General features: G+C 43.0%; 1 protein-coding gene across 4 annotated transcripts in view; it reads right to left on the bottom strand.

Annotated features, from left to right (window-relative positions):
* Window positions 1–1,481: 1,481 nt before the first annotated feature.
* csmd3a (CUB and Sushi multiple domains 3a) overlaps window positions 1,482–12,076 on the bottom strand; it is a 149,349-nt gene continuing 138,754 nt past the window's right edge. For 3 of the 4 annotated variants that reach the window (XM_081720292.1, XM_035526376.2, XM_081720293.1), the window contains exons 65-70: window positions 11,941–12,006; window positions 11,437–11,595; window positions 10,923–11,035; window positions 9,646–9,733; window positions 8,983–9,118; window positions 1,482–8,747 (exon numbers count right to left, since the gene is read on the bottom strand). In XM_081720292.1, the coding sequence (XP_081576418.1) occupies window positions 8,588–8,747; window positions 8,983–9,118; window positions 9,646–9,733; window positions 10,923–11,035; window positions 11,437–11,595; window positions 11,941–12,006 (722 nt within the window). In that variant the 3' untranslated portion in view covers window positions 1,482–8,587. Of the gene's footprint in view, window positions 8,748–8,982; window positions 9,119–9,645; window positions 9,734–10,922; window positions 11,036–11,436; window positions 11,596–11,940; window positions 12,007–12,076 lie in introns of those variants that run through there. The other variant, XR_014125183.1, reaches the window with a different exon arrangement.

The raw sequence follows: 12,076 nt of genomic DNA, 5'->3' as shown, positions 1-12,076 counted from the left end.
TCACAGACTCTCCTCCCTCCCCTCATTTGACAGCTTTTCCTTGTTGGCAGCAGGCTGTTATGATTGGCACACCTGCATTTCAAGCAGAGGCAGTTTTTACCCCTTTCATAGGATTTTAGATGTTTCACAATGCGACAGAAAGTCAAAAATGAATAATTTAGTGGTAATTACATTCTTTTACGTTGCCCAGAATGGAGATAAATGACAGAGTTTATTGTCAAAGTTTATTTAATGCACTAGTACATTGCACTTTTAACTGAGATGTAGTTCATTTAAAAATATGATCCCTTATGAGTTGGAGTTGCCATATTTGATTGGTTTATGGGCCAATGAATCCTGCTGAAACCGATGCCAAATAAACTGTTTAATTACCAGAGCTGTGAATGAACGCTTTATCCTGTGTGCTTAGATTTATAGAGACCAGACACAATCTTGATCCTTCCAGAACCAAAATGTGACCATAACCACACATAATAAAGTGCCAGTGCAAAAATATTTCATTTGCAGCGTGTGGCAGATACATTCACGTCAGTTCCATGTTGGTCCTGTAGATGGCAACACCTCCTCAGAGATGTTGGATAGTGGTCCGCTTCAGTGTCATGTTCAGAGGATGTGGATCGAGAACATTCCATGGGGCATGGCCGCAGGGCACTATGTGAGACGCGTCACACCCAGCGAGACTGCCACAGCGCTCCAGAGCTCCTCCTTCAGCTCCCCACGCTTCTCCCTGAGCCTGGGAATCTGCATGCAGGTGCATTTTGTAGGCTGTCCCTATGGTTACCATGTTGCAGTGGGGCTTGGCGCTCAGCCACAGACTAGCCTTTAGAAAGAGGGCTGATAACAAATGAAGAATATTCCTCTCTGTCGGCTTGAATCCAGTGCTGGGTGTATGCTTAACAGGCTACGTTTTGACACAGTAATGAACTGAAATGTGAAATAAGTAGAAAACTTGGTTTGCGGGGGCATTCCCACTCAGTTGCCATGGGCGCTGGGGATCTCTCCAGAGAGAGCCTGGGCAGTCAACACAATGCCGTCTGTCAAGACACATTCTGCCTCCCACTTTTCCCAACATGCTGCTTTATGGAGAGGCAGCCCACACTTCCCTGCAAGTCAGCACACAGCAAAGTGAATCAGAGTTCAATCAGGACTCAACAGTTGCCTCTCAGAGGGCTTTCGCTGAGCAGTGAGTTACACACCAGCATTGTCCTCCTCGGAGTTGGCAAACAACAAAAAAAAGGTTTTTGTGTCACTGCCAAATGTGAACGCACAGGCCAGGTGTGATGCAGATTTTACGTGGAGTGGTGTGAACAGAAGCTCTGGCAGTACTGGTTATGCAGGTGGAGGTGTGGGTGTGGGGGGGGGGTGTTCTTTTGGAGCCTGGAAAAGCAAGCTGCCACTTAGGAAGCTGCAGAAAAGGAGGCCATTTGATGTGTCACTTCGCCAGTGATAGAAGCCCCCCCCCCCCCCCCCACCCCAATATAGTCTGTGAATGCATAGAAAAACCATTTTCCCATGACAGACAGCTGAGGGGCAGAAAGGGATATCAGGCAAGCTACGGCATGGCCTGCTGCAACAGATAGTGGTCCTCCCTGCAGAAGCCAAGCCCCTCTCCCTAAACGCTCCCCACAGGAGCAGATGCCCTCTTCCCTAAACCCTCGTGAGACCCTATCAAAGTCAGGAGTTTCCGAGGCCTGGATCACGCCTTCAACTCTGGGACATGAGCAAAACATGACCCATGGCAGTGTAGCACACATTACCATCACCAGCCACTGTTTGGGGTTCCTGCTTTAAATAATAATAATCATCATCATCATCATCATCATTTATTTATTTAGCTATATATATATATAAACAGAAGAAATAAATAAATGAAACATTGTGAATAAGACAGTGAAAATATAATGGTGTAGGGCCATAAAAACATAGTAATCTTTAGTAATCATACTAAAAGTATAGATTAAAAAGGAAAGATTAGGAAAGTATTAAACAGTAGAAAAACAGAGGTTATAGCATTAAATATAAACAAAAAAAGAACAATTATTAACAAACCAAAATATAATAATGACAACAATAATTATGATGCTCAGAGTTCCAGGTCTTTGGTACATTATAACAAAAGACTTCCTCACCAGTCATTTTGTACTGGTATGTTCAGTCTAACACTAATGACCTTAAAATGTAATTTAGAACAGTATGTCCAGCATTCTGACGTCTATGAAAGTATGATGCCATTAAGAGCTATAAAACAGCCAAAGAGTCTTAAATTCGGTGTTGTATTTTGTGCCTTTTATTATTTGGTTTATATTTGATCCTTTTATATGAATTTCATTTCTTTAAATCTTTTTTTTCCTTTAGTTTTTGCTTAATATTTGATCTTCTATTTGTATCTTAACTTATTCCTTAGATATATATATAGATAGATAGATAGATAGATAGATAGATAGATAGATAGATAGATAGATAGATAGATAGATAGATAGAGAGAGAGCTAGATAGATAGAGAGAGAGAGCTAGATAGATAGATAGATAGATAGATAGATAGATAGATAGATAGATAGATAGATAGATAGATAGATAGATAGATAGAGAGAGAGAGCTAGATAGATAGATAGATAGATAGATAGATAGATAGATAGATAGATAGATAGATAGATAGATAGATAGATAGATAGATAGATAGATAGAGAGAGAGAGCTAGATAGATAGATAGATAGATAGATAGATAGATAGATAGATAGATAGATAGATAGAGAGAGAGAGCTAGATAGATAGATAGATAGATAGATAGATAGATAGATAGATAGATAGATAGATACAATCATAATTATAGTAAAGTACAGTTTCCAGAGAAACATAATGTTTCGGACAGAGCTCCTTCATCAGCTTCTGAATTAATGTTTGGAGGAGCTAGTTTAGATATGAAACAGTAGATCTATAAATCATAACATTCATTCCATGTGGTTCTAAAGTTCCAAGATTGTAGATCAGTTTTTTTCTTTGAGTTTCCTAATTTTATTGCTGCCATAGCAACAACTGGCAAGATAAACAGATATGTCATTAATGCAGTGTCCATTAGTATTAAAATGCTTTGCCACTGGAAACAACAAATCCTTCATTCTGATGGTCTGAAGGTGTTCAACAAATTGATCAGCAAACAATCTCTGTTTCTCCAGCGTAAAACCGATGACATCTCTTACATGTAATACATGAGACAACTCCCACAGTGATGTTTGAGGAGGAATGGAGGATGACAGTCCTTTTGTGCCAGTGATTTTAGTGCCTGTGTTAATAAATACACATGTAGCACCTCTAGAGGGGTTGCAGGCTACAGTACCACAGCCATTATTTGAATGGTCATTTATCCCACTTTTGACGAGCATGTCTTTGATGTTGTTGTCTCGTCTGTAGGAGATTAGTGGAGGATCCTTAAAAAGCGATGTGGTCTCTGCATCGTCCTGGAGGACTCTGAAGTGTGGAAGTATAATATTAGCCACTGTTTTATTTGTAGTAAGTCAGCACCAAGGGAATTCTTGTAGTCTTAACAGTGGATTGTTTATAGTTCAGCGCGTCCACTCTCTGAACAGACAACACGAGCAAAGGCGTCATCTACGACCTCCTCAGGAAACCCACAGTCATGAAGATATTCACACACTTCCATACTTTTCTGGTGGAAGTCTTCATCCTCACTGCAAATGTGTTTTAATCGAAGTAGCTGTAATAAGTGATGAAGTTTTTACAGGCCTTGGGATGTGCAGAGTTGTACTGCAAACAGAAATTAGAGTCTGTAGGTTTATAACAGATGGTGGTATTTAAACAAGAATTAGCAAACTTCACTGAAACATCCAAAAAAGCTATCGTCATGCCAGGATGTGCTATACTCCATGTATATTCAAGAGCTAGGTGGAACTTGGAGAACGAAGAAATGAACATTTGGAGGTTTTCTAATGTTCATGTAGCAATACCAAAAATGTCAGTGTAGCTCAGACATTGTAAGGCTACGGGTCCAGTATATCGCTCAAAAATCTTTCTTAACAAATCTAGCAAAGAGGTTTGCATTTTAGTACCCATACTAACTCCTCTTATTGGTGAGTAGTACTGGGAGTCAAAGATGAAGCAGAGGTAACACAAGTTCACAAGAACACAAGAGAATACCTGTGTGAGGATTTTTTCTCAGGTCTTGCATCAAGAAAATGTTTTAAAGCTCTCAAACCATTTTCATTAGGGATGACTGGGTAGAAACATTTAAAGAACTTTGAAAAAAAGCAAAGAGTTGGCAGGTAGCATTAGTTCTTTCAGGTGTTCAGGGATTTGTGAAAAGTTTGAGGAGTCTAACATATGCAGGTAAGGACCGAACAATTGGTTGAAAAATGTCATCCAGAAACTGTGATATTATTTCTGTTGGGCAGGAACAAGCTGATACAACAGGACATCCAGGATTATCATCCTTGTGCAGTTTATGGAAAAGACAGAAAGGCTACATGGAGGATCATCTACAATAGGAGTTCGTGCAGAATCCGGGAGGTTCCCTGTTGAAGTGGCACGATTAACAGTGGATTGGGCGGTAGACGGAGAGCTGCTTGATCGTTCCCTTCTTGAAAGGTCTTTTCTCCAAACGGCAACAGCTCCACCCTTATCAGCTCGCTTAGGATCAATGTCAATTCTTGGTTAAGTTTTTAAGTAGCATGTTCTTCCTTTAGTAGATTTGTTAGATATGTCTTTTAGCAGATTAAAAAAAAAAGTATGTTACTAATTTCTCTTTCAAAGGCATTTATATAAAAATCTAGTACTTCAAACTCCCCTGTAGGAGGTATCCAGGAAGACTTGGCTGAGGTATGTTTAGATGAGTCAAGGCTTCCACTGGCGTCATGACATGTTTAGAGTATTCCGGCCATTTTTATTAAAATAAGCATGTAGTCTTAAATGCCATATAAAATCTTTAGTGTCTGTAATGGATTTAAATTCATTAGTGATTGGCCGATTTTAGACCTTTTGATAGGACAGATTATTCTGGAGAAGTTAATTCTAAATCTTTCTTGCAGGCAGGCAGGAGGGCAATCTGTCCAGTAGTGTTAATCTTTTTATTGGTTTTATATATATATATATATATACACACATATATATATATATATATACACACATATATATATATATATATATATATATACACACACACGTTATTAATATTATTCTACAACAGCATTAATAATAATAACAATAATAAGCAACAATAATTCTAAAAAGCAGTCAGTGCAATGATGCTAAATGCTGTTTAATGTTACATTATCATTGCGCAATGACTAAACCTCTGCACGTGTGACTGGTAAATTTGAGTATCGCGAGCTTTATTTGCATGTAAATTCTACCATGCGCTGCTGGAACAGATGAGAGAGCAAACGAGTACTCTGTCTGAATCTTAAGGGGACGGCACCTAGCAATCGAAATTCTGCAACGGGGACAGCGAGGTTAAGAAACCACACAGCTCTGTGCATTACTGCGAGGTCTGCGTTCTGTTGCAGTCAGCTTTTATGCAAGTAAGATGAAGCTGTAGGCTTGAGAGTTGTCCACCTGATCGACTTTAAGTACCAATGATAGTGCAAAGACATTTCACTTTAGAGCCAAATGTCTAAACGGAGCTTCAGAATTCATGCAGATTCATGGGCAACTACTCACTCCTACGAATCGCAAAAATATGTTCTTTACGAAAACCCGGTAAGCATGAGAAAAAGGCAGCGGGGAGATATTAGGATGAGCTCGGCCGCGTAATGCAAAGTGGATCCCTGCAAGCCATCATTCATTTTTAGCAAAGCTAGCACTTTGAGATAAGGTATTCCTTTAAGCACTGTGATCAGTATTCTCAACAGGAGTTGCGTCTAATATGCAGCCCTTTTTTCCAGCATGTTTGTGGATGCAAATTGCATTTAAATCATATGCGTGATGAGCACCATTAACTTAATAATTGTAGGAGCATGGCAGAGTATTCCACCCTCTGTGAGCTGTGACACTGCAGGACAAACTAAGTGTGGAAAAGGCAGAGATGGGGTAGGGGTCGGGTGGGATCCATGCACAGCTGGCAAAGGGCATGTAAGTGATTGGACTCAGGTGCCCCAGTCTTCTAGGCGAAAACCTCCCCTCAGTACTCCGAGTCGGGTTTGTGTTATTGCTCCGCAAGTTAGCTGAAGGTTTTGATATTACTTTCACACTGACAGAGATCAGTCCCAGGAGAAAAGATCATCATCAAATAATTTAATTCTGAAGTCTCCACATAAAGCTCCGGGAAAGCAGGAGTTAGAGATTGCTACCTGGAAAGTCTCTTTGTTCTTTTTAATTTCGGATATATTACAAAAGAATCTAATTACCGCACGTGGCTCATCAAAATGAACAACCGGCATCATCTGATTTAGCATCTCCTAAACCCCGACCGAGTTCAGCTTGGCGATTACTTTAGCGGAATGGAATTTCATGTGCCACTCTTCACACCGTTATGCAATGCTTTGCTCATAAATGACTTTTAGGTTTTTCTGCAGTGTTCTTTTCTCTTGTTCCCAGTGTCTTCCATGTTGCACGACCGCTTTAGCAAGGAGCCTTGAACGAGTCTAAGAGATGAGCCGCTGAGAGGGAGCGGCTGGGTGGGCTGCTGGTTTGTGAACCGGAGCGACAAATGGTGCAGGCAAACGTCGGCGCGACGCGGAGCTTCGAAAGGGACCGTTCCTCCTCTGCCACCGCGGCCGAACGGATTGGGAGGCGAACTGAGGATCCAAACACAGGAGTTTCTTTAAAGCCTTTTCACATGTACGCCTCTGGAAAGCTGCAGTAATTTGCGCCAGAATGCCAACTCCACTAAGACGGATTTACAAATGCCGTCTCCTCATCATCTACTGTCTGTTATATTTACCCCATCTGATCGGCAGAAGGCTGGTTTTGGTTTCTGTCTTCTGTGGGATTTTATACCTCATTTCGCCCTGGCTCACGCTGTCATATGTCAATCAATGACAAGGCCGCGATCGCCTCGGAGCTGCTTCCGGTCGTACCTGCCCAGCGACACCTATGATCCTCTGCCTTGATTTCGCTCTCAGCTAAATACAAACGCGTCCGCCATTCAGCTGCTCCGGTCGCCCCCCCATCGCTCACACGCCTCCGTCTCCAAACACACGAACAGGAGGGTCATTAAGAAAAGCAGTTACATTTTATTTGTAAATGGCATTTACAAATGGATATTTACATTACGTAATCTTTTGTTTTTACAAAGTCGTACTTGTCGCAAAAATATAACTCTTCTCAAAAAGTTTAAATATCTGTACATTTGTTATGAATATATTTACAAACAAGGTGGACCCATCTGAAGGAGCCAATATTCAAACGTAATCCCATATCTTAAATTTTCAGATTTACTGTGAATAACAATTTTAGCCAAAAAACACTAAATGACAACACACTTCTCGAAGAAAAAAAAAAGAACAACCAACACTTGTCAAAGAAAAAAAAATGTGTGAAAATCCATATAAATATACAAACTGCGAAAGGAAACGCATGAGAGGATTTTCAGCACAGAAAAGTCAAACGTAGTAGTGATGCTACACCGAATCACATTTGGCAGATCAGAAGTATCAGACGTCGATAAATAAATATATATATATAATTATTGTTATTTTAATTTTTTTTTCAGAAGTGAAACAGTTTAACAGGTGGAGTATTTAACAAGGCACTGTTATGAGGATGGAAACGCTCAGTGGTGGCGACTCAAGCACTATGTGGTGGTTTGTCAGATATCACATGCGCAGGGACAGAACTCTTACTCAAATAAAGTAAACCACTGGCAAATGTGCAAAATCAGGGGCCATGCCATGGTCCAGATTCCTCCGTGATGAAATTCCTGACGCAGAAATGCAACCCGGTGAGAGTCACTAACTGAGGATTAGTAGCACTTATTACCAAAGCGCGAACCGAATAAAGAAAAAGCGTGGCGTGGATGTGGCGGTTGAAAAAGCATGGCCGATTGAACAGCAGAGCGGAGGGGACGTTGGTCAGCCATTTCCTTTATACTGTTCAGGACTGATGTGCAGGAGGGTGGGAAAGACGTGAAAAGGATGAAGCCAGTTCAATAAAGCGATATACACACGATGACGCGGGGAACCTCGGGCCAGGTCAGCGCAGCACTCTGGGAAAGGCTGATGAAACCCTTTCTCCAACAAACAAGCGGCACACAACCCCCCACTGTTTCAAATAATGCCTCCTCTGGTTTAAAAATAACGCACGGACAAATCTTTTTTTTTTCTTCCCCCCTCGGAAATACAAAAATCTACAGCACTCTTAGAGTGAGATACACGTCTTAAAACACTCCACTCCGAGCGTGAAGCTACTTCCTCCCGACCCTGTGCCGTCCCCAATCCAGAAAGCAGGCCACGCTTAAAGCCACAGGCGTACGTGAGTATCGGCTCCTCTAAACTGTGCTTGACCGTCTCCCCTACGCCTGCGCCTCCTCTCAGACGTAGGACAAGACTCCTTTCTGGCCGTCAGCATCAGGGAAAAAAACAAACGGATCCCTGTGCCCGACGCGACGTCCGGTCCAGACGGACCGTCCAGATCGCCGTCAAACCATGGTGCAGACGGTGTTGAGGTTGGGGTCGAAGCGGACCGCCTTGCCCTCGATGGTTTTGGAGTTGGTGTTGTACATGGGGTTCTCGAACGTGGCCTGACCGTTGCTGTTCTCGTGCGCCGAGCAGCCTGTGAATTCGGCCTTGTCCGCCCTCCTAGAAAAGACAGAGGCATGGCTGAGCACGTCCCCGGCGGCAGAGCAAGAGCCGACTTCCGAAAAATGACTAAGGCCGATATCAACGTGACGTGCCCAAAGACAAATACTTCACGTCTGGGGCATTCACTTGAAGCAGAGTGATAGTTCTATCATATAACACTGGAGAAAACAGTGTCGCATTGGGATGCACAGTACAGAGACAGAGCAAACAGGGATTCTGTGGTTGCACATACCGCTGTTTGTAGAGGTAAAATCCGAACCCTGCGCAGATCAGGGCAAAGAAAGGCACGAGGATGGCCACCACCACGGAGCTGCTGCTGGACCCTGACGGACCCTCCACGCTCCGAGTGCTCTCGGTGGCATTCAGACCTGGGTGAGAGGACAAACAATTCACCTCAGGACAGAAGACATCCCCACCATTCTCTCCCTTTCCCTAATCCCACGCGACTGTCCTGCTGTTTACAATGCAGCCTCATTACATAGATAGGTGTACAATTATCCCAGGACGGATTTATATTAACACTGTTATCTTCTAAAACAACTTAAAACAACTCCTAACATTGGCAGTATCTACAGTGAGACTGAACAGCTATAATAAAAATTTGGTTGTCCCGTAGACCTGCATTGTATTTCTGGTTTGGTACAAGGGGGGAATAAAAACCCCAGAATAATGGAGTTCTATGGTGGTAACCCTTAGGTATAACCTTTGGGTGTAAAATAACAGTAGGCAAGATAACAAGCCACTGAACTTTTTATAATTGCACCATAAATTCAGTCAGAATTGTGATGCAAGTCACGTGGAATTAGGCGTTTAGCATGCTTAGATTAGATTTAGATTAGGATTGGAGTGCAGAATAATTAGTTTGGTCTTAGATTAGGACTGGAGTATAGCATACTTTGTCTCTGTAGTCCAAACTGTCCGTAATCCCGGCCCTGTATGTAGCCCTGGAACACATACGCGCCCCCCTCGTGTTCAGCCGACACCTGCAGAAGGAAATGAGTTTCGAGCAGCTGAAAGAGAGCGCGACTGCTTGAAGGGTAAGTGTTTTCATGCTTAAGTAGCCCGTCTTAACAAGCGACTTTAGCAGGAGAAGAAAAGTGGCATTTCACAAGCCTTAAGTGTTTTAGTAGTGGAGTTCTTCACTCCAACTCAAAACAAGGCCTGTTTGTTTTTATGTGGTTTTGTTGTGAAGCCTTTGCGCTTGCTTTCACATGCTAATCTTTGCCAAAAGCCTAGTCACATGACAGTCACATGGCCTAGTCACATGGCCTCCAATACTCCCTCTGGCATTAGTGCACACTTCAGATGCATCCATAGCATAGCAGGTCGAGAGAGAGAGACAGAACATGATGCATTATATGAGAAAGGGAAAGAATAAGCACAAAAGGGAACACGAGGAGAACGTATTACCAGCTAATTCACTCTGGTACGAGCAGGAAGTGTTCCTGGCAGACAATGCTACATAAGTCAACAAAACCTTAAATCCTGATCTAAATCTCGCATACATGCAGGACACGCAGCTGTGTGATTACAACTGTATATGTCATGTCAGGTGTTGAGTGCTGAGTCACTGGTGACATTCATTTTGGTCTCCGGGAGCTTTCATATTTCTACAACTGCTCCTGGAGGTTAGTTGAGATTTGACGCAAGAGACGATTAACAGTCACTGCTTGTCTTCTGTGCCACATCCATATTAGCCACATCTGCAATTACCACCCACACTCAGATACGGGAGACAACAGAACAGCAGAACAGTCTTGGGGGGCCCCTAACAGCCCCTGCCCCAGTCTCCAGGGCTGGGGTCCAACCTGCAGGCCCCTGAACCTGTTCCTCTATAGCCCTGGTCAGACAGCCGGTCCTTGTGGCTTCACGTATGTCAGTGAGATGGAGCAAGTACGCAAATTCTTCAAGGCTCAGTGTTAATTCCAGCGTTTTAAGATGATAGTAAACACCTGCTGCTGACACATAGGGAGCAAATCATAATCATGCTATGGTAATGTAGATACACAGTAAATGAACCCTCAACCCTGCTGCCAATAAATTACTAAATGCATTAGTTATTGTAGATGCAGTATTAAACTGGTCAGTATAGCGCCTGTTACTGCAGAAATGGCGACAGTATTTCAGGGAGCATGCACATATATCGAGAATGACAAAGAAACGTGTGATTACAAAGCCATCCATGGTCCAGGGGTCCTCGCTGGGTGTAGTGTGTGAGCTGCCATCCAGTGTCCTAATTAGATACATCGCCAGGGTCAGACGCGCCTCTCTGCTCTTATACACGCCTGCGTTACAGGGGAGAAAGAAAACTGAAATGACTCTTCACCCATTATTAACGGGCAACAAGCCTATCGTCCTTCTTAAAAAACAAAACAGCAAAACACAGTTGGACCTAACCATTCATTAAAAAAACCAACAAGGAAGCAAATCTGTCTTTGAGAAGCTGCTACAATATGATTTCAGGTCCTGAACAATTACAATTACACACTCCCTTTAATAAAGACCATCTTCCATCATACAATAGGAATGAAGTTCCACACAGGGATAAACTGTGAAATGAATTTTGCTCAGCACAGCGTAATAACACTGCTGAGATATCTCCATAGGCACAGTTCCTCTCTCCCAGACTGCTGGAGGCGGCTGGGGCATGGAGCTGTGGCTAAGCACGGGTATTAGGCCGTCTAACCTGACAGCAGGAGCTCGGCATTCCTGCTGCTGAGAGTGGCGTTCACTCTCCCCGTGGTGGCGTTAAAGCCAGTGATTGTCAGAGTCGTCGGCTGTTTGACCGCCCTGTGCTCCAGCGAGCCCTTCCAGATGGACGCAGGCGCGAACACGTCGTCGGGAACTGCAATCGAGAACATTTAAGCTGTCAGATGGGCGGAACCTGCGGGGCCATTTTCTCTTGCGGCATGTTGGGTAATTAGCCCAACATGCCGCACAGAGGGGCCTTAGTGTTCCTCCTGGAGGTCTCAGGGCGAGCAGATAAACTAGGAAAGGTGACGACTGTAACCAGTCCCTATTTGCCGGTAAAAGCACTGACTGTTTTTAATAACTAAGAATGCTTTAAACTGAATAAGAACAAATGACTAATGTTCAAAACACAGTTGCATATCTAAATATTGCATATAAATAATGAATATTAGCAAAATACAAACAGGAGCCCAAAGGAGAGGGCTGTGTAGGGGCTCACCGTTGGGTTTGGGGCTCGGTGTTCCTTGAACAGGAACTGTCATTTTTTCCATTGGCTTTGAGCCAACTGAAAGACAGAAAATGTTGTATGTTGTTCGCTGACAACCACAGTAACATTATATGCCTGACTTCCTCAG

This window comes from Electrophorus electricus, chromosome 1 (assembly GCF_041902795.1).
Source record: "Electrophorus electricus isolate QZ-2024a chromosome 1, ASM4190279v1, whole genome shotgun sequence".
In the NCBI taxonomy this organism is placed as follows: domain Eukaryota; kingdom Metazoa; phylum Chordata; class Actinopteri; order Gymnotiformes; family Gymnotidae; genus Electrophorus; species Electrophorus electricus.
Note: the sequence above shows the minus strand (reverse complement) of the source record. Positions and strands in the feature narration are given on the sequence as shown.